The 22859-nt window shown below is 43.5% G+C and overlaps 1 protein-coding gene across 1 annotated transcript in view; it reads right to left on the bottom strand.

Annotated features, from left to right (window-relative positions):
- ufm1 (ubiquitin-fold modifier 1) overlaps positions 1 to 9234 on the bottom strand; it is a 30131-nt gene extending 20897 nt beyond the window's left edge. The window contains exons 1-4 of the mRNA XM_071364933.1: positions 8958 to 9234; positions 8800 to 8856; positions 8043 to 8100; positions 1645 to 1684 (exon numbers count right to left, since the gene is read on the bottom strand). Coding sequence (XP_071221034.1) covers positions 1645 to 1684; positions 8043 to 8100; positions 8800 to 8856; positions 8958 to 8959 — 157 coding nt within the window. The 5' untranslated portion in view covers positions 8960 to 9234. The remainder of the gene's footprint in view (positions 1 to 1644; positions 1685 to 8042; positions 8101 to 8799; positions 8857 to 8957) is intronic.
- Positions 9235 to 22859: the final 13625 nt, after the last annotated feature.

Here is a 22859-nt window from a genome sequence, read left to right as displayed (position 1 = left end):
GACCCCAAACCATCACACCACCACCACCATGCTGACCCCAAACCATCATACTACCACCACCATGCTGACCCCAAACCATCACACTACCACCACCACGCTGACCCCCAAACCATCACACTACCACCACCATGCTGACCCCAAACCATCCCACTACCACCACCATGCTGACCCCAAACCATCCCACTACCACCACCATGCTGACCCCAAACCATCATACCACCACCACCATGCTGACCCCAAACCATCATACCACCACCACCATGCTGACCCCAAACCATCATACCACCACCACCATGCTGACCCCAAACCATCATACTACCACCACCATGCTGACCCCAAACCATCACACTACCACCACCATGCTGACCCCAAACCATCACACTACCACGCTGACCCCAAACCATCACACCACCACCACCATGCTGACCCCAAACCATCATACTACCACCACCATGCTGACCCCAAACCATCACACTACCACCACCACGCTGACCCCAAACCATCACACTACCACCACCATGCTGACCCCAAACCATCACACTACCACCACCATGATGACCCCAAACCATCACATTACCACCACCATGCTGACCCCTAACCATCACACTACCACCACCATGCTGACCCCTAACCATCACACCACCACCACCATGCTGACCCCAAACCATCACACTACCACCACCATGCTGACCCCAAACCATCACACTACCACCACCATGCTGACCCCTAACCATCACACTACCACCACCATGCTGACCCCAAACCATCCCACTACCACCACCATGCTGACCCCAAACCACCACCATGCTGACCCCAAACCATCACACTACCACCACCATGCTGACCCCAAACCATCCCACTACCACCACCATGCTGACCCCAAACCATCACACTACCACCACCATGCTGACCCCAAACCATCACACCACCACCACCATGCTGACCCCAAACCATCACACCACCACCACCATGCTGACCCCAAACCATCACACTACCACCACCATGCTGACCCCAAACCATCCCACTACCACCAGCATGCTGACCCCAAACCATCACCATGCTGACCCCAAACCATCCCACTACCACCACCATGCTGACCCCAAACCATCCCACTACCACCACCATGCTGACCCCAAACCATCCCACCACCACCACCATGCTGACCCCAAACCATCACACTACCACCACCATGCTGACCCCAAACCATCATACTACCACCACCATGCTGACCCCAAACCATCACACTACCACCACCATGCTGACCCCAAACCATCACACTACCACCACCATGCTGACCCCAAACCATCACACTACCACCACCATGCTGACCCCAAACCATCACACTACCACCACCATGATGACCCCAAACCATCACATTACCACCACCATGCTGACCCCTAACCATCACACTACCACCACCATGCTGACCCCAAACCATCACACTACCACCACCATGCTGACCCCAAACCATCACACTACCACCACCATGCTTGACCTTAATGTGGAATGCAGTGTTTGGTTTTCACCAGGCATTATGGGACCCACCGACACAATGTAACAGACTCACCTGTTTCTATTAAGACCTGACACAATGTAACAGACTCACCTGTTTCTAGTAAGACTGACACAATTTAACAGACTCACCGTTAGTAATGATGGCACTGGTGGCTGCTGGTACTTTGAACTGTGAGAGGAAACAGACAGAATGATCAGGCTATACACCTGCCTCTCAGTAGTCCAGGGGTGTTCAAACCTCTCCTCTGTGACCCCCAGCCCTTCCATGCATTTGATCTATTCCAGACCTAGCCCACCTGATTCAACTTGTCAACTCATCCTCAACCCCACGACTAAGGTGAATCAGGTGAACTATTTCAGGGCTACAACGAATGTGTGAAATGTCTACGGGTCCCTGTGAAGACCCCGGAAGGACAGCCAGGTGAGAGGGGACTTGGGTTTACAGGCTCACAGGGAGAGAAAGGAGTTGGGCTCACAGGGAGAGAGGGGCGTTGGGCTCACAGGGAGAGAAAGGAGTTGGGCTCACAGGGAGAGAGAGACATGCACTGCCACAACTGTGTATGCGTATGTATGTATGTATGTATGTATGTATGTATGTATGTATGTATGTATGTGCGTGCGTGTCTCAGTAGTGATGTGAGAGTCAGCTGTTTGTTCACCCGCCCGACTATATATGATAAAGTAAAAGTCTGAGGCCCACACACACGACTCTAACCCGTAAATATAGAAAATGTGCTGTACAGTCAGAGATGGTGTAAAGATTGTTTGACAGAACTTTATAGATTAAGTTATTGCTTATAATGTCCCACATTTTGTTTGGCTATTTATTATTTATTTATTTATTTAGTCAACTTGTCTATAATTAGATACATGCAGCTTCTCTTCTGTCATTATATGTTGCCCTAGAAGACTAAATAAATCCTTGCTCACCAGAATAATGTCATAAATCTATAGGATGAATGCTTCAATCTAGTTGACATTGGTAAAATGTGCTTTCTCTTTCATCTCTGCTTCTCTCACACAGCAAAGATGTTTAGGGACCGGGGGGGGGAATAAAAAGCAATAACTAAAAAGAAATGGGAAAGATTATCCGTGCAAAATGTTCAAATGAGATCAGATCATTTTTTTGATATGATTTCAGTTCGGCTTGGATGCATATTTTATGTGGTTGAAATACTAATCAGCTTTTATGATGCTGATAAAGATAGGGACTGTCTGTAAAGATAGCACCTTTACAGACGGTCCCTAACCACGCAGTCATTCTCACAAGATGCTGAAAGAAATCAGTTCTCCGCTCCTGTTCCTAAGTCAAAATGTACATTTGGTGTATCATTTTACTGCAAGAAATGCTTAATAGTATAGAGCAGGAGTTAATAGTATATTGGCTATGTAAGAGGTTATAGATCTACAGTCAGTGTCCAGATAGGCTACGATTACATTTAACGCATCAGAACAGTACAGTTCCCTTGACGTGCCATTTTGAAGTCCCCCGTCATGTGACTGTGGAATTTGTATAGCGCCTCACAATCATTATACATAGAGCCGGCACTGCAATCAACCACTTGTACTACTTCACCAAATCTTACCCAAACGTTAGACTACTGTTCTGGCCCTTCCCTTGTCTTATTTTCAACTCTACCTTTCACATGTTTTTTTCTCTTACTGAATTAAAACTCAGAAATTGTCCTTTTTGCCTCAGTGGATTGACATAAAATGTTCTGCCTAAATTTCCCAAATGATTTGCTGTGTATGTGTTGCCTACAGTTAGGCCTAGAGCTAAAGCAAAGCGCTACACCAGATACAAATTATGAAAGAAAAACCTCAAATGTAGCCTATAGATATGAATTGCATAAGAATTATACATTGACATATTTTATGCGTTATTTTCCCATTATTCAACCGTAAACCTGCCCTTCCTGCGGTTATAACCTGCCCGTCCTGCGGTTATAACCTGCCCGTCCTGCGGTTATAACCTGCCCGTCCTGCGGTTATAACCTGCCCGTCCTGCAACCTGCCCGTCCTGCGGTTATAACCTGCCCGTCCTGCGGTTATAACCTGCCCGTCCTGCGGTTATAACCTGCCCGTCCTGCGGTTATAACCTGCCCGTCCTGCAACCTGCCCGTCCTGCGGTTATAAGCTGCCAGTCCTGCGGTTATAAGCTGCCCGTCCTGCAACCTGCCCGTCCTGCAACCTGCCCGTCCTGCAACCTGCCCGTCCTGCAACCTGCCCGTCCTGCGGTTATAACCTGCCCGTCCTGCGGTTATAACCTGCCCGTCCTGCGGTTATAACCTGCCCGTCCTGCGGTTATAACCTGCCCGTCCTGCGGTTATAACCTGCCCGTCCTGCGGTTATAACCTGCCCGTCCTGCGGGTTACGAGTCAACCAGCGCATCTCTAGTTGTCAGGGAGGCTGCTGAGCTTCGATAGAGAGAGGAAGTGATGGAGGATTATCTTCATGCTCTGTAACTGCAGTAGAGATTAAAGGATTTGTCCTAATAAAATGTAAAAACTGTGAAATGTTCCAGTTGTTTAGAGGAATGTCTAATCTATTGAGTTCTCCTAACTTGGCACTTCGGGTTTTGTTTTCTAGTGACTGCAACGTTTTGGCAAATAAAACAAGCACGCACCAAGTCCATTGCAAAAAGAATGCTTAAAAATAGCCTATTTATTGCTGAAAATACCAGTCGATGTAAATACATTTGACAGGTCATTCATATCGGTCTACGGGTTAATTTACATCATTTAGTGGGAATAAATTGGTGTGTGTATTTTTCGTTAGTTGTTATGATTCTTCTTTATAGAAGTGCAAAGCTTACTGATACAGAGTTTAATATGAAAATATGTCAGACAGTGTGAGAGCTGCTTCTACAGTTCCTGTTGCTGCTGGCATGCCAGCAGTAAGCCGAATAATTGTGCAACAATTCAAAATTTAATTGAGTGTTTAAAACAGTTCTGATGGCCATGATTGATTTTTTTTTCTTTACTATTTTTACTTCTAAACTGGTAATTGCACTTCCCATTCAAGTGCAATGGTAGGCAGGCATCAGTGTGTCACACCGTACAATGTGAGCTTGCAGCAGTATGCATTTTGAAAACTGTGTGTGAAACCTGAACATTTCACTTCATATTATGAGGCACGTCTTACCTTGCTTCAAAGTAGCCTAGACAAAAATCTGTTTCTATAAACGTGGAGTCAATTATTTTATAAAGACCTCCATATGCAAATCATAATCAAATTTATTTATAAAGCCCTTCTTACATCAGCTGATATCTCAAAGTGCTGTACAGAAACCCAGCCTAAAACCCCCAAACAGCAAGCAATGCAGGTGTAGAAGCACGAGGCTATGCACCAGGCTATGAGGGGTGGCCAGTCCTCTTCTGGCTGTGCCGGGTGGAGATTATAACAGAACATGGCTAAGATGTTCAAATGTTCATAGATGACCAGCAGGGTCAAATGCTATTGAAACTGGTAGCCTTTTTCTCTCATGTTCTATTGGTTTTCAAAATCAACTTTCTTTCATTGTCCAGTAGCCAAAGGCACAATCCTAGTCATATTAGCATCCCATGCTAGTTGTTGATAATCCTAGTCATATTAGCATCCCATGCTAGTTGTTGATAATCCTAGTCATATTTGCAACCCATGCTAGTTGTTGATTATCCTAGTCATATTAGCAACCCATGCTAGTTGTTGATAATCCTAGTCATATTAGCAACCCGTGCTAGTTGTTGATAATCCTAGTCATATTAGCAACCCATGCTAGTTGTTGATAATCCTAGTCATATTAGCAACCCGTGCTAGTTGTTGATAATCCTAGTCATATTAGCAACCCATGCTAGTTGATGATAATCCTTGTCATATTAGCAACCCATGCTAGTTGTTGATAACCCTAGTCATATTAGCAACCCGTGCTAGTTGTTGATAATCCTAGTCATATTAGCAACCCGTGCTAGTTGTTGATAATCCTAGTCATATTAGCAACCCGTGCTAGTTGTTGATAATCCTAGTCATATTAGCAACCCATGCTAGTTGTTGATTATCCTAGTCATATTAGCATCGCATGCTAGTTTATGATAATCCTAGTCTTATTAGCATCGCATGCTAGTTGTTGATAATCCTAGTCATATTAGCATCGCATGCTAGTTGTTGATAATCCTAGTCATATTAGCATCCCATGCTAGTTTATGATAATCCTAGTCATATTAGCATCCCATGCTAGTTGTTGATAATCCTAGTCATACTAGCATCGCATGCTAGTTGTTGATAATCCTAGTCATATTAGCATCCCATGCTAGTTTATGATAATCCTAGTCTTATTAGCATCCCGTGCTAGTTGTTGATAATCCTAGTCATATTAGCATCCCGTGCTAGTTGTTGATAACCCTAGTCATATTAGCAACCCGTGCTAGTTGATGCATCTTTATATCTCCCCTCTTTCTAAATTTGGAATGGATATGTACATCTCTGTCACATGAAACAGCTCTCATTTGCAATGTACTTTTAACAACTCTGTTTTCCGGCTAATTGCATTATGGAACACACATTTGCGTTGTAGCCCAGTGCCAGTGCAGTGCTTATAATGCGAAGAAATACTCGTTTATAAAATGTTTAAGCTAAGCGTTCTGATCTGTTGCATCAGCTTCATTGCGTTTGAAAGTTAATTTTTTTAATGTACTGGTTGAATGAATTTGGGATCTTTCATTCCACAACTGTGCCAGAGTCAGTTTGGAATCTGCAATTTATTTTTCCCGCACAGAACGACACGCTGACAAAACAGAATAGGTAAACTTTCTAGTATGGAGGAAAAGTAGACTGACAAAGTTTAGTGGTTTTGCTGTTCGTTACTCATCTTGTTGGCTGTGGAAAAGTAAATGTTGATAGTTTTTCTAAAACATCTTGAAAGTGTGTTTCATCGGAATTCGTTAAGGACTGCACACCGATCGACGTTCTGTTAAGATGAATTACCCTCATCTAGATGTCATTTCTATCATTCTGATCACAGTGGGTGGACACCCTAATCAGGTTACACACCTAATGCATATGGGTACGGTACATTTCTCAAATGTCTGGTCAATTAAAATGCTTCCGGTCAAATGTCCGGCCCTACATTTTCCTAAAAGGAAACGGTGGTGGCACGCACACACACACACAGCACAAAAGTCATCAAGGGAGAAGGGAGGGAAAGCTAATCATTAACGAAATATTCCGCTATCTATGAGAAACAGCCTGAAGGCAAAAATACTAATAATTGAGATTTCGTTCGCAGGAGAGCAAAAAAAACTACTCTGCTGTCTACTGTCAAAATCAGCCTCAGCATTCTAAGAACGTAATTGTCTCTGTGAGGATTCTACTTTGCATAAAGAGGACAAAACATATAGCAGCAGAAACAGCAATCACTCATGTCTGCTTGAATCATGATGAGCCTCATGAGTTTCCTATGGGGTTATAGAGGAACATAACTCAAAAGAATGCCCCTGTTACTGTCACACAGACAGAGAGAGACAGAGGAGATGCCACTAGTCTGAAGTCAGGGAGATAAGGATGGCTAAGCGAGCACGGAGCAGCACAGGCAATCTAAATCAATCACAGATGAGCAGGAGAATGAGGAGAGAAAGAGAAATGCATTATGTAGCTGGGAATGGACAATGGGTTGAAGAGGGAGGGGTAGGAAAGATACAAATGAATTACTGCTACTCTCAAAGCATTACCCATCATTCACTCTGTCCATTATTTGGATGATGATTATTGTAATAGGTTGCATTCATAAATCTAAATATTAAAAGGGAAGGGATCCATTGATTCAAGGAACTCTGATCGGTATTCGGCAAGACAAACAATGGTACCCTCCCAGCTTAATATCTACTATAAATTGTTTAGTGACTTAATAGCATGTGGAATGACAGTTCTAGCTACTGAAGCAGGCAGGGTGGGACCAGGCTAAACAGAGAGGAGACGCTCAAGCCTGGTATCTATATTGTATATCCTGTATTGTTGCCATGTCATACATGTAAGAGAGGAGACAGAGGAGAGACTCTAGCCTTATCCTTACTATAGGTGCTTTATCTGATCTTTGATAGTTGCCATGCAACAAAGGAGGACTCTAGCCATCTCGTATACATACTGTAGGGAAAGCCTATGTGCTGTAGCCAACTCTAGTATTATATCATTGCTATGCCATACATGTATGAGGAGACTGGAGAGACTCAACCCTCATATCCATACATGTATGAGGAGACTGAAGAGAGACTCAACCCTCATATCCATACATGCACGAGAGGAGAGACTCAAACCTCATCTCCATACATGCATGAGGAGACTGAAGAGAGACTCAAACCTCATCTCCATACATGCATGAGAGGAGAGACTCAAACCTCATCTCCATACTCTGTGCTTCTGTTCCTCTTTTTTGGGGGGGCTAGATCTTGTAAAGTGGGTTGTGACCCCTTAAAAATGCTTTCACTTGACTTGTTGTATTATAGCCAACTACTAGTATTTTGTTTGTTGCAATACCCAGTATGAGATGAACTCACCTCCTCTGCTGCAAACTTCAACACGGCTGTAAACGGCGTGCTCTCTGGGACACTGAGTCTGAAACAAGAAATACAGTCCTATTTTATATCACTCCAACTCTCTGCTCCCCATGGAACGAACCCCCCCCCTCTTTCAATATTTCCTTTCCTCTCCCTCGTGTAATCAGTAAGGAAAGGCTTCATAGGCCTATTTGCTGTGGCACTGCAGAGTCCTGTTCTGTGTTGACTATTCAACTACGACGTCAAAATGTCATAAAGTGCAAAAACAGCAGGTCATCAAGATAAGTGGTGACATATGGTAGGCTGGCTGAAAGCCTGGAACACATAGGCTAGCTCGTTAGCAATGTTGTGATTAAACGTTATTTGGAAATGTCTGCAATGTCATTGCAAGAGAGGTTTATGTTATTCGCTCACTGTGTGCCCAGATACTAAGCAAATGACAATGCTAATGGCAACAACGAAAGCATCGGCAAAACTTACTACTGTCATAGTGAATTGGCATGCTAGCTAACTAGCTGGCCAGTGACAGCTGTGTTATGGTTCATGGCAACAACATGCTTCCAAGAGTTAACAGCTAGCCAGCTAGCATCTTGCAATTAGCTAGTACTAGTAGCTAGATAGCTTCAATACTTAGCTAGTTACAGACGAATATAATGAAGATCACAGCTAGTTAAACAAGCTACATGCATGGGTGTGACGGTAAGCATCCGTATTCATTGATGTTTTTAGCTAACGTTAATGTTGATCTGTCACTTACACTTTGTAGGGTAGCCGGGGATCCGACGTCAGAGTGATTTTAAACGTGACTTTAGACCTGATGGAGGAAACAAACACAATTATCATCACACTGCTTTTTGCTAAATAATAGTCCTATATTAAATGTGTATTATAGAACAGAATGAGAGGTAAACGTACATTTTCTTGGTGACTGTGGTCTCTACTGCACACCGTTAACGTAGACCCGGAAGTCAGAAGGACTCCGTGGACACGTCATCAGTTTGATATGATTTTAGCAGCCTCGCCGAATGAGTTTAATGTTTTTTATTGAAATAGTTAAAAAATTGTATTCCATTAATTTATTGTATAGTAAAGTCTAGAAACAAGTAACAAAACAGAGAGAGTTGTGCTATTAAAAGATAGGCGTCTTTGGCAGAGTGCTTGTCAATTTACCGTAACATACGACCACATGCGCACACCTATTTGTACATTTGCAGAACTACAAAGCCCAAGTGACTGATAATGTATTTTGTTTGAAGAATCAACTATTAATATACCATTACAATATACAGAAAATGTAGGATAGCGATAACTTTTTCCATGACATTAGACTATAAATAAAGTGTGCAGTGATTTGCAGAATGTATGTTGCCTTGCTCTGGTGCATGTATCAAGTAATCTCATGCATTTATAAGGTCAGAATGTACAGTGCATTCCGAAAGTATTCACAACCCCTTAACTTTTCCCACGATTTGTTGTTACATCCTGCATTTAAAATAGATTAGATTGAGATGTTGTGTCACTGGCCTATTATACACTATACCCCTTAAGGGGTTAGAATACTTTCTGAAGGCGCTGTACTTTCCCTTGCTCTCAGTCATTGATAAGGTCATTGATTAATTGATCAAAACATCCCCAATAGCCTTTTCCCTCTACAATGTGCTGAGGTTTGCTCTCTGGAGCAGATAGGTCAGTGCAGATAGGTCAGTGCAGATAGTGCAGATATTGCTGATAGGTCAGTGCAGATAGTGAAGATAGTGCTGATAGGTCAGTGCAAATAGTGCAGATAGGTCAGTGCAGATAGCGCTGATAGTGCAGATAGTGCAGATAGTGCTGATAGGTCAGTGCAGATAGTGCTGATAGGTCAGTGCAGATAGAGCTGATATTGCAGATAGTGCTGATAGTGCAGATAGTGCTGATAGTGCTGATAGGTCAGTGCAGATAGTGCAGATAGTGCTGATAGTGCAGATAGTGCTGATAGTGCAGATAGTGTTGATAGTATAGATAGTGCTGATAGGTCAGTGCAGATAGTGCTGATAGTGCTGATAGTGCTGATAGTGCAGATAGTGCTGATAGTGCTGATAGTGCAGATAGTGCTGATAGTGCTGATAGGTCAGATAGTGCTGATAGGTCAGTGCAGATAGTGCTGATAGGTCAGATAGTGCTGATAGGTCAGATAGTGCTGATGAGTCAGATAGTGCTGATAGGTCAGATAGTGCTGATAGGTCAGATAGTGCTGATAGTGCAGTGCAGATAGTGCTGATAGTGCTGATAGGTCAGATAGTGCTGATAGGTCAGTGCAGATAGGGCTGATAGGTCAGTGCAGATAGGGTTGATAGGTCAGTGCAGATAGGGCTGATAGGTCAGTGCAGATAGTGCAGATAGGTCAGTGCAGATAGGGCTGATAGGTCAGTGCAGATAGTGCTGATAGGTCAGTGCAGATAGTGCTGATAGGTCAGTGCAGATAGTGCTGATAGGTCAGTGCAGATAGTGCTGATAGGTCAGTGCAGATAGTGCTGATAGGTCAGTGCAGATAGTGCTGATAGGTCAGTGCAGATAGTGCAGATCGTGCTAATAGGTCAGTGCAATAGGCAGTAATGCATCCTTCTTCAGCTAAACATGTCAAAGTATGATGGTGCCTAATGGTATAGACGTTTGTAGTGCACTACGTTTGACCAGGGCCCATCAAAAGTAGTGCACTATGTAGGGCAAGGCTCTCCAACCAATGGTGTATGTAAACCCTGGATAGCTGATGCTATGTATTGGTCATTGAGAGGCTTTGAAGCCGCCGGTCGGCCATATTGTCACTCCCCAGTAGGAGCAGTCTATAGGAATGAATAGAATTCTACAGTATTTCATTTAAATGCTTCAAGGACAAAATTACATGTATTTACAACGTTTTTGTTGTAGAGGGGACAGTAACATCAGTACACTTTTTTTTTTTTAAGACTTTGAGGAAAATGTTTTTGTCAGTCATCTTGGGTTAGGGGGAGTGACGAGTGATGAGCTCTACAGCAGAGTCTCACAACTCAATCGCTGGTTGAAAACTGTTTTCTGCCTCTCCCAGAAGATAGAATTTGTAGATAATTGGCCCTCTTTCTGGGACACCCACAAACAGGACCAAGCCTGGCCTGTTGAGGAGTGACGGACTCCATCCTAGCGTGAGGGGTGCTCTCATCTTATCTACGAACATAGACTGAGCTCTAACTCCCCTAGCTCCACAATGAGATAGGGTACAGGCCAAGCAGCAGGCTGTTAGCCAGGCTGCCAGCTTAGTGGAGTCTGCCACTAGCACAGTCAGTTTAGTCAGCTCAGCTATCCCCATTGAGACCGTGTCTGTGCCTCGACCTAGGTTGGGTAAAACTAAACATGGCGGTGTTCGCCTTAGCAATCTCACTGGAATAAAGACCTCTTCCATTCCTGCCCTTATTGAAAGAGATTGTGATACCTCACATCTCAAAATAGGGCTCCTTAATGTTAGATCCCTCACTTCCAAGGCAGTTATAGGCAATTAAATAATCAATCACTGATCATAATCTTGATGTGATTGGCCTGACTGAAACATGGCTTAAGCCTGATGAATTTACTGTGTTAAATGAGGCCTTACTTCCTGGTTACACGAGTGACCATATCCCCCGCGCGTCCCGCAAAGGTGGAGGTGTTGCTAACATTTACGATAGCAAATTTCAATTTCCAAAAACCCCCGACATTTTCGTCATTTGAACTTCTAGTCATGAAATCTATGCAACCTACTCAATTACTTTTTATAGCTACTGTTTACAGGCCTCCTGGGCCATATACAGCGTTCCTCACTTAGTTCCCTGAATTCCTATCGGACCTTGTAGTCATGGCAGATGATATTCTAATTTTTGGTGACTTTAATATTTACATGGAAAAGTCCACAGACCCAGTCCAAATGGCTTTCGGAGCCATCATCGACTCAGTGGGTTTGGTCCAACATGTCTCTGGACCTACTCACTGCCACAGTCATACTCTGGACCTAGTTTTGTCCCGTGGAATAAATGTTGTGGATCTTAATGTTTTTCCTCATAATCCTGGACTATCGGACCACCATTTTATTACGTTTGCAATCGCAACAAATAATCTGCTCAGATCCAAACCAAGGATCATCAAAAGTCGTGCTATAAATTCTCAGACAACCCAGAGATTCCTAGATGCCCTTCCAGACTCCCTCCACCTACCCAAGGACGTCAGAGTACAAAAATCAGTTTACCACCTAACTGAGGAACTCAATTTAACCTTGCGCAATACCCTAGATGCAGTCGCACCCCTAAAAACAAAAAACATTTGTCATAAGAAACTTGCTCCCTGGTATACAGAAAATACCCGAGCTCTGAAGCAAGCTTCCAGAAAATTGGAATGGAAATGGCACCACACCAAACTGGAAGTCTTCCGACTAGCTTGGAAAGACAGTACCGTGCAGTATCGAAGAGCCCTCACTGCTGCTCGATCATCCTATTTTTTCAACTTAATTGTAGGAAAATAAGAACAATCCCAAATGTATTTTTGCTAACTAAAATGCAACATTCCCCAAGAGTGGATGGCTTTCACTTCAGCAGTGATAAATTCATGAACTTCTTTGAGGAAAAGATCATGATCATTAGAAAGCAAATTACGGACTCCTCTTTAAATCTGCGTATTCCTCCAAAGCTCAGTTGTCCTGAGTCTGCACAACTCTGCCAGGACCTAGGATCAAGGGAGACACTCAAGTTTTTTAGTATTATATCTCTTGACACATTTATGAAAATATTCTTGGCCTCTAAACCTTCAAGCTGCATACTGGACCCTATTCCAACTAAACTACTGAAAGAGCTGCTTCATGTGCTTGGCCCTCCTATGTTGAACATAATAAATGGATCTCTATCCACCGGATGTGTATCAAACTCACTAAAAGTGGATGTGTACCAAACTCACTAAAAGTGGATGTGAACCAAACTCACTAAAAGTGGATGTGAACCAAACTCACTAAAAGTGGATGTGTACCAAACTCACTAAAAGTGGCAGCAATAAAGCCTCTCTTGAAAAAGCCAAACCTTGATCTAGTAAATAGACCTGCCGTACATACCTACACGTACGCTACGGTCACAAGACGCATGCCTCCTTACTGTCCCTAGAATTTCTAAGCAAACAGCTGGAGGCAGGGCTTTCTCCTGTAGAGCTCCATTTTTATGGAATGGTCTGCCGACCCATGTGAGAGACGCAGACTCGGTCTCAACCTTTAAGTCTTTATTGAAGACTCATCACTTCAGTAGGTCCAATTATTGAGTGTAGTCTGGCCCAGGAGACTGAAGGTGAACGGAAATGCACTGGAGCAACGAACCACCCTTGCTGTCTCTGCAGCTTCTCTTCTGCCCGTAACTTGTTGACCCATAAGACTAAATAAAGTAGTGCTCCCCAGAATAGTGTCTTACAGTGTTAGAAAGAATGCGTTAGTAATCTAGTTAACACGGGTAAAGTTGTCTGTTTCCTTTAGGGACCGGGGGAAAACACTCATTAAACTCCAAAACAGTGGAAAGATTGGTGATGTGCAAAATGTCATCAGTTTGACCGGGTTTTAAGTAAATGAAAATCTATGAAAACGTCGAAACACATTTCTGATAAGACGTCAGCTAGTCTTGGATGTATTATTTTATGTGGTTGAAATACTGCCCGCTTGCTTAACAGTGTCAAAGATAACACATTACACGCACATTCACATTTTCTCAAGAAATTATATTTCTCCACTCCATTTGTTGTATAATTTTACTGAAAGAAATGCAAAATTCTACAAGACTTATATTATATTATATTACTTTACATGTGAGAGGATATAGGCCTACACTCAGTGTCCAAATTTCAGTTACTATTCCATTTAACCCATATGAATTTAAATGAGGAAAAGTCTGTTTATTCATGGTTACAGGGATACTCATGAGTGGGATATCAAAGGTGCATGTAAACAGCCTATCCTGAATAAGACCTTAAGAGGGATATGAGCTACTATCCGGAATACTGTGTGCATCGTCAGTGACACAGTAGGTTGAGAGCAGGGCCCTTACAGTGACGCAGTAGGTTGAGAACAGGGCCCTTACAGTGAAGCAGTAGGCTGAGAGCAGGGCCCTTACAGTGACGCAGTAGGTTGAGAGCAGGGCCCTTACAGTGACGCAGTAGGTTGAGAGCAGGGCCCTTACAGTGAAGCAGTAGGTTGAGAGCAGGGCCCTTACAGTGACGCAGTAAGTTGAGAACAGGGCCCTTACAGTGAAGCAGTAGGTTGAGAACAGGGGCCTTACAGTGACGCAGTAGGTTGAGAACAGGGCCCTTACAGTGACACAGTAGGCTGAGAGCAGGGCCCTTACAGTGACGCAGTAAGTTGAGAGCAGGGCCTTTACAGTGACACAGTAGGTTGAGAGCAGGGCCCTTACAGTGAAGCAGTAGGTTGAGAGCAGGGCCCTTACAGTGAAGCAGTAGGCTGAGAACAGGGCCCTTACAGTGAAGCAGTAGGCTGAGAACATGGCCCTTACAGTGAAGCAGTAGGCTGAGAACAGGGCCCTTACAGTGAAGCAGTAGGCTGAGAACAGGGCCTTTACAGTGAAGCAGTAGGGTGAGAACAGGGCCGTTACAGTGACGCAGTAGGCTGAGAACAGGCCCTTTACAGTGAAGCAGTAGGCTGAGAACAGGGCCTTTACAGTGAAGCAGTAGGCTTAGAACAGGGCCCTTACAGTGACGCAGTAGGTTGAGAGCAGGGCCCTTACAGTGACGCAGTAGGCTGAGAACAGGGCCCTTACAGTGAAGCAGTAGGCTGAGAACAGGGCCTTTACAGTGAAGCAGTAGGCTGAGAACAGGGCCCTTACAGTGACGCAGTAGGCTGAGAACAGGGCCTTTACAGTGAAGCAGTAGGCTGAGAACAGGGCCTTTACAGTGAAGCAGTAGGCTTAGAACAGGGCCCTTACAGTGACGCAGTAGGTTGAGAACAGGGCCCTTGCAGTGACTCAGTAGGTTGAGAACAGGGCCAATCCAGTGAAGCATAGGGTTGAGAACTCCTTACAGTGATGCAGTAGGTTGAAACGCCTTGCAGTGATGCAGTAGGTTGACAACTCCTTCCAGTGATGCAGAGGTTGAAAACCCCTTCCAGTGATGCAGTAGGTTGACAACCCCTTACAGTGATGCAGTAGGTTGAAAACCCCTTCCAGTGATGCAGTAGGTTGAGAACTCCTTACAGTGATGCAGTAGGTTGAAAACCCCCTTACAGTGATGCAGTAGGTTGAGAACTCCTTACAGTGATGCAGTAGGTTGAGAACTCCTTACAGTGATGCAGTAGGTTGAAAACCCCTTACAGTGATGCAGTAGGTTGAAAATCCCTTACAGTGATGCAGTAGGTTGAGAACTCCTTACAGTGATGCAGTAGGTTGAGAACTTCTTACAGTGATGCAGTAGGTTGAGAACTTCTTACAGTGATGCAGTAGGTTGAGAACCCCTTACAGTGATGCAGTAGGTTGAGAACTCCTTACGGTGATGCAGTAAGTTGAAAACCCCTTACAGTGATGCAGTAGGTTGAGAACTCCTTACGGTGATGCAGTAAGTTGAAAACTCCTTACAGTGATGCAGTAAGTTGAAAACCCCTTACAGTGATGCAGTAGGTTGAGAACTCCTTACAGTGATGCAGTAAGTTGAAAACCCCTTACAGTGATGCAGTAGGTTGAGAACTCCTTACAGTGATGCAGTAAGTTGAAAAACCCTTACAGTGATGCAGTAGGTTGAGAACTCCTTACAGTGATGCAGTAAGTTGAAAACCCCTTACAGTGATGCAGTAAGTTGAAACCCCCTTACAGTGATGCAGTAAGTTGAAACCCCCCTTGCAGTGAAGTTGAGAACAGGCCTGTTTATTTCACTGATATGTTCAAAATAACTTCAATAGCTGAAATTCAAAACAAGCATTGTGAATGAACAGAACATGTTTTAATATTTTTTCCCTGCCATGAAAGGACGTGACCATGTGGATGTTTTCCTTTCAATTGTGATGTCAGGGCGATTCCAAGCCAGCATTGTGATGTCAGGGCGATTCCAAGCCAGCATTGTGATGTCAGGGCGATTCCAAGACAGCATTGTGATGTCAGGGCGATTCCAAGACAGCATTGTGATGTCAGGGCGATTCCAAGACAGCATTGGCAGCAAATATTTTTGATATCTCAGATTGTTTAGGCAATTCTCACATATAAACTTAATTGGGAGGAAGATCATGATGAAAGTGGCCCTTTCAGTCCCGTCTCAGACCTATTCATGCCTTCTGTAAAACCCTATGATCTGTGAACCAGACATGATACAGACAACATCTTGCTGTCATCAGGGGCGAAAGTAGATATAATTTCTTCCCGATATGGGAACTCCTATATATGTGCATGCGCTAGATTCTGAAATACTATTTTTCACATGAATTTATTCATCATAAAAAATATGATTGTTGCCTTACAACCTGGAATTAAAATAGATTTTTGAACGGGTTTGTATCATTTGATTTAAACAACATGCCTACCATTTTGAAGATGCAAAATATTTTTTTTTGTAAAACAAACAAGAAATAACTATTCACCCCCCCAAAGTCAATACTTTGTAGAGCCACCTTTTGCAGCAATTACAGGTGGATTGAGGTCTGGGCTTTGACTAGGCCATTCCAAGACATTTAAATGTTTTCCCTTAAACCACTCAAGTGTTGCTTTAGCAGTATGCTTAGGGTCATTGTCCTGCTGCAAGGTTAACCTTCGTCCCAGTGTCAAATCTCTGAAACAGGTTTCCCTCAAGAATATCTCTGTATTTAGCGCCATCCATCATTCCTTCAATTCTGACCAGTTTCCCAGTCCCTGCCGATGAAAAACATCCCCACAGCATGATGCTGCCACCAACATGCTTCACTGTGGTGTGGATGGTGTTCTCGGGGTAATGAGAGGTGTTGGGTTTGCGCCAGACGTAGCGTTTTCCTTGATGGCCAAAAAGCTACATTTTAGTCTCATCTGACCAGAATACCTTCTTTCATATGTTCGGGGAGTCTCCCACATGCCTTTTGGCGAACACCAAATGTGTTTGCTTATTTTTTTCTTTAAGCAATGGCTTTTTTCTGGCCACTCTTCCGTAAAGCCCATCTCTGTGGAGTGTATGGCTTAAAGTGGTCCAATGGACAGATATTCCAATCTCCGCTGTGGAGCTTTGCAGCTCCTTCAGGGTTATCTTTGGTCTCTTTGTTGCCTCTCTGATTAATGCCCTCCATTCTGGTGGGCGACCCTCTCTTGACAAGTTTGTTGTGGTGCCATATTCTTTCCATTTTTTAATAATGGATTTATTGGTGCTCTGTGGGATGTTCTTTTATAGCCCAACCCTGATCTGTACTTCTCCACAACTTTGTCCCTGACCTGTTTGGAGAGCTCCTTGGTCTTCATGTTACCACTTGCTTAGTGGTGTTGCAGACTCTGGGGGCCTTTCAGAACAGGTGTATATATACTGAGATCATGTGACAGATCATGTGATACTTAGATTGCACACAGGTGGACTTTATTTAACTAATTATGTGACTTCTGAAGGTAATTGGTTGCACCAGATCTTATGTAGGGGCTTCATAGCAAAGCGGGTGAATTCATATGCACCCACCACATTTCTGTAATTTTTTTAATTTAAATTTTTTTGTACTTTATCCATTTTTCTTCACCAATTTGGACTATTTTGTGTAGGTCCATTAAATGAAATCCAAATAAAAAATTCAATTTAAATTACAGGTTGTAATGCAACAAAATAGGAAAAATGCCAAAGGAGTGAATCCTTTCACAAGGCACTGTACGCACAAAAAGCTTATTTCTCTTAAATGTTGTGCACACATTTGTTTACATCCCTGTTAGTGAGCATTTCTCCTTTGCCAAGATAATCCACCCACCTGACAGGTGTGGTATAGCAAGAAGCTGATTAAACAGCATCATCATTACACAGGTGCACCTTGTGCTGGGGACAATGAAAGGCCACTCTAAAATGTGCAGTTTTGTCACACAGCACAATGCCACAGATGTCTCAAGTTTTGAGGGAGCGGTGCATTTGGCATCCTGACTGAAAGAATGTCCACCAGAGCTGTTGCCAGAGAATTTAATGTTAATTTCTCTACCGTAAGCCACCTCCAACATCATTTTCGAGAATCTGGCAGTACTTGCAACCGGCCTCACAACCACAGACCACGTGTAACCATGCCAACCCAGGACCACCACATCCGGCTTCTTCACCTGCAGCATCATCTGAGACCAGCCACCTGGAAAACTGATGAAACTGCGCCCCTGCCCAGTCATGTGAAATCCATAGATTAGGGCCTAATGAATGCATTTCAATGGACTGATTACCTCATATGAACTGTAAACTCAGTAAAATCATTTAAATTGCTGCATGTTGCGTTTATATTTTTCTTCAGTATGTCTCGCTGTAAGAAAATACATTTGGTAAATTGCCAATACAGAAAATGAAACAACACTTTTTTGAATGGATATTTTCAAATAATCACCACCTCAATTGCGATAGGGGTTGTTGGCTTTCATTTGAATGATACCTTAACCCTCAAATCCATAAATGGCAAAAGACGTTTATGAGAGGCGCGCCGGGTTTGATTTCTAGCCACCGTGGTCTGAAAACGACAAGCTGACTGTAGCACGTTCTGTCCATCATAGGGAAATTAGCGTAATATAAATAAAATATTATTTGACATATGCGCTGAATACAACAGGTGTAAACTTTACCGTCAAATGCTTACTTACACTTAACAAACAATGCAGTTTTAAGAAAGTAGAGATATATAAACTAAAGTAAAAAAAGTTACAATAAAATAACAATAACGAAGCTATATACAGGGGGTACCGGTACAGAGTCAATATGAGGGGGTACAGGTTAGTCAAGGTAATTGAGGTAATATTTACATGTACAGTTGAAGTGGGAAGTTTACATACACCTTAGCGAAATATATTTAACCTCAGTTTTTCACAATTCCTGACATTTAATCAGAGTAAAAATTCCCTGTCTTAGGTCAGCTAGGATCACCACTTTATTTTAAGAATGTGAAATGTCAGAGAATGATGTATTTCAGCTTTTATTTCTTCCATCACATTCCCAGTGGGTCAGAAATTTACATACACTCAATTAGTATTTGGTAACATTGCCTTTAAATTGTTTAACTTGGGTCAAATGTTTTGGGTAGCCTTCCACAAGCTTCCCACAATAAGTTTCGGCCCATTCCTCCTGACCGAGCTGGTATAACTGAGTCAGGTTTGAAGGCTTCCTTGCCCGCACACGCTTTTTTTGTTTTGCCCACAAATTTTCTATAGGATTGAGGTCAGGGCTTTGTGATGGCCACTCCAATACCTTGACTTTGTTGCCATTTTACCACAACTTTGGAAGTATGCTTGGGGTCATTGTCCATTTGAAAGACCCATTTGCGACCAAGCTTTAACTTCCTGACTGATGTCTTGAGATGTTGCTTCAATATATCCACATAATTTTCCATCCTCATGATGCCATCTATTTTGTGAAGTGCACCAGCCCCTCCTGCAGCAAAGCACCCCCACAACATGATGCTACCACCCGCGTGCTTCATGGTTGGGATGGTGTTCTTCGACTTGCAAGCCTCCCCCTTTCTCTTTAAAACATAACGATGGTCATTATGGCCAAACAGTTCTATTTTTGGTTCATCAGACCAGAGGACATTTCTCCAAAAAGTGCAATCTTCATCCCCATGTGCAGTTGCAAACCGTAGTCTGGATTTTTTATGGAGCAGTGGCTTCTTCCTTGCTGAGCGGCCTTTCAGGTTATGTCAATATAGGACTCGTTTTACTGTGGATATAGATACTTTTGTACCTGTTTCCTCCAGCATCTTCACAAGGTCCTTTGCTGTTGTTCTGGGATTGATTTGCACTCTTCGCACCAAAGTATGTTCATCTCTAGGAGACAGAACGCATCTCCTTCCTGAGTGGTATGACGGCTGCGTGGTCCCATGGTGTTTATACTTGCGTACTATTGTTTGTATAGATGAACGTGGTACCTTCAGGCATTTGGAAATTGCTCCCAAGGATGAACTAGACTTGTGGAGGTCTACAATTTTTGTCTGAGGTCTTGGCTGATTTCTTTTGATTTTCCCATTATGCCAAGCAAAGAGGCACTGAGTTTGAAAGTAGGCCTTGGAATACATCCACAGTTTGTCCTCCAATTGACTCAAATGATGTCAATTAGCCTATCAGAAGCTTCTAAAGCCATGACATATTTTTCTGGAATTTTCCAAGCTGTTTAAAGGCACAGTTGGTATATGTAAACTTCTAACACACTGGAATTGTTATACAGTGAATTCTAAGTGAAATAATCTGTATACAATTGTTGGAAAAATTACTTGTGTCATGCACAAAGTAGATGTCCAAACCGACTTGCCAAAACTATAGTTTGTTAACAAGAAATTTGTGGAGTGGTTGAAAAACAAGTTTTAATGACTCCAACCTAAGTGTCTGTAAACTTCCGACTTCAACTGTAGGAAGGGGTGAAGTGACTACGCATAGATAATAAACAGCGAGTAGCAGCAGTGTAAAACAATGAGGGGGGGAGGGGGTGCAATGCAAATTCAGCAGTCTTATGGCTTAGGGGGTAGACTCTGTTATTAAGAAGCCTTTTGGACCTGTACTAGTCTATGACTAGGGTGGCTAAAATAGTTCAAAATATTTCTACATTTCCATTTAGGATGATAGTAAATGAAGCACAATCCCAGATGAAGTTCCTATGTGAGAATTACCAGAACAATCTGAGATTCTAAAAATATTTTCCTCCTACGCAGGTATGGAATCGCCCATAGGGATTGTGATTGGTATGGCGATCTATTTGAGAGTATGTGTGAGGTAGACCTAGAGAATGAGATTGTTGGAGACAGTACAGAGAGAGGTGAGAGAGCGAGAGAGAGAGAGAGAGAGAGGTGAGAGAGAGGTGAGAGAGAGAGAGAGAGAGAGAGAGAGAGAGAGAGAGAGAGAGAGAGAGAGAGAGAGAGAGAGAGAGAGAGAGAGAGAGAGAGAGAGAGGAGAGAGAGAGGGGAGAGAGAGAGAGAGAGAGAGAGAGAGAGAGAGAGAGAGAGAGAGAGAGAGAGAGAGAGAGAGGAGCGAGAGAGAGAGGTGAGAGAGAGAGGTGCGAGGAGAGAGAGAGAGAGAGAGAGAGAGAGAGAGAGAGAGAGAGAGAGAGAGAGAGAGAGAGAGCCATGCAGGGAGTGGGAGCAGACTCATGATAATGATTCAGCACTGGAGGGCAAGCCCTGCCCCCCACACACGCACGCACAGTATGCAGGGAGGAGATGAGAGGACCATCACTTTGGAGAAAGAGAGAGAGAGAGAGAGAGAGAGAGAGAGAGAGAGAGAGAGAGAGAGAGAGAGAGAGAGAGAGAGAGAGAGAGAGAGAGAGAGAGAGAGAGAGAGAGAGAGAGAGAGAGAGAGAGAGAGAGAGAGAGAGAGAGAGAGAGAGAGAGAGAGAGAGCCATGCAGGGAGTGGGAGCAGACTCATGATAATGATTCAGCACTGGAGGGCAAGCCCTGCCCCCCACACACGCACGCACAGTATGCAGGGAGGAGATGAGAGGACCATCACTTTGGAGAAAGAGAGAGAGAGAGAGAGAGAGAGAGAGAGAGAGAGAGAGAGAGAGAGAGAGAGAGAGAGAGAGAGAGAGAGAGAGAGAGAGAGAGAGAGAGAGAGAGAGAGAGAGAGAGAGAGAGAGAGAGAGAGAGAGAGAGAGAGAGAGAGAGAGAGAGAGAGAGAGGGTGGGTGGTGAGAAACAGCCTTGTCACAGCCTCAGAGTTACCATGCCATTGGAGAGACACATTCTAGAACACACAGAATCAGCACTCCAGTTCCATTCGGGTCACAGAGTTCTATGAATCTCCATATTAGGATGTGCGACACTCTTCCATTCCTTTGAAACACACATGCTATAAATTATTGAAAATAGTGACCGTATTACAGTATGTTATTGTTTTCTAGAAACAGTTCTGCACGAGGAGCTAAAGTTATCTAACAACACACGCAAATACATTCTGTTGTTTACCTGTAGCTTTTCCTAGAGTACGGCAGGTTTACATAGCCTCATATTCAAATATCATCTATAGCCCTGTTGAACACACATCAAACAAGCAGGCAGTGGAAATTATGCAAAGATAGGAGAGAGAGTGTGTTCTGTGTAACATCAAAAGGTGATTGTTGTGTCGTCGGGACTATCAAGGTTTTTTTTTCTTCAGCACGCGGTCAGTTGAAACGTGTTATCATCTGTATCTCAAGACCGCCATCAAATACCCTCCAGCTGCAACGGTCTGGACCTGCATTCACAAAGGGTATCAGAGTAGGAGTGCTATATCTAGGATCAGGCCCCCCCCCCCCCCCTTTCTCTCCATGTAATCTTATTCATTATAATCTGAAATGCAAAACTGATCAGCATTCCTACTCTGAGGCGATACGTCTACATATGGGCCTTAATGTTCCTGTTAACCCCATACCGTGTATGTGATTGGTTGACATGCGTTCTAATGTTCCTGTTAACCCCATACCGTGTATGTGATTGGTTGACATGCGTTCTAATGTTCCTGTTAACCCCATACCCGTGTATGTGATTGATTGTGTTGTAAGGGCTAAGGCATGTGTTCCCTCCATTCCAGAAGAGGCTGGTGGGGAGGACGACTCATAGGAAAGGCTGAAATGGAGTTAAGTGGTTACATGGAAACTTTGTGTGTTTGGTGTGTTTTGATGTCATTCCATTGACTCTGTTCCAGACATTACAATCAGCCCGTCCTCTGA

The sequence above is a fragment of the Salvelinus alpinus genome, chromosome 24, assembly GCF_045679555.1.
Source record: "Salvelinus alpinus chromosome 24, SLU_Salpinus.1, whole genome shotgun sequence".
NCBI lineage: Eukaryota > Metazoa > Chordata > Actinopteri > Salmoniformes > Salmonidae > Salvelinus > Salvelinus alpinus.
Note: the sequence above shows the minus strand (reverse complement) of the source record. Positions and strands in the feature narration are given on the sequence as shown.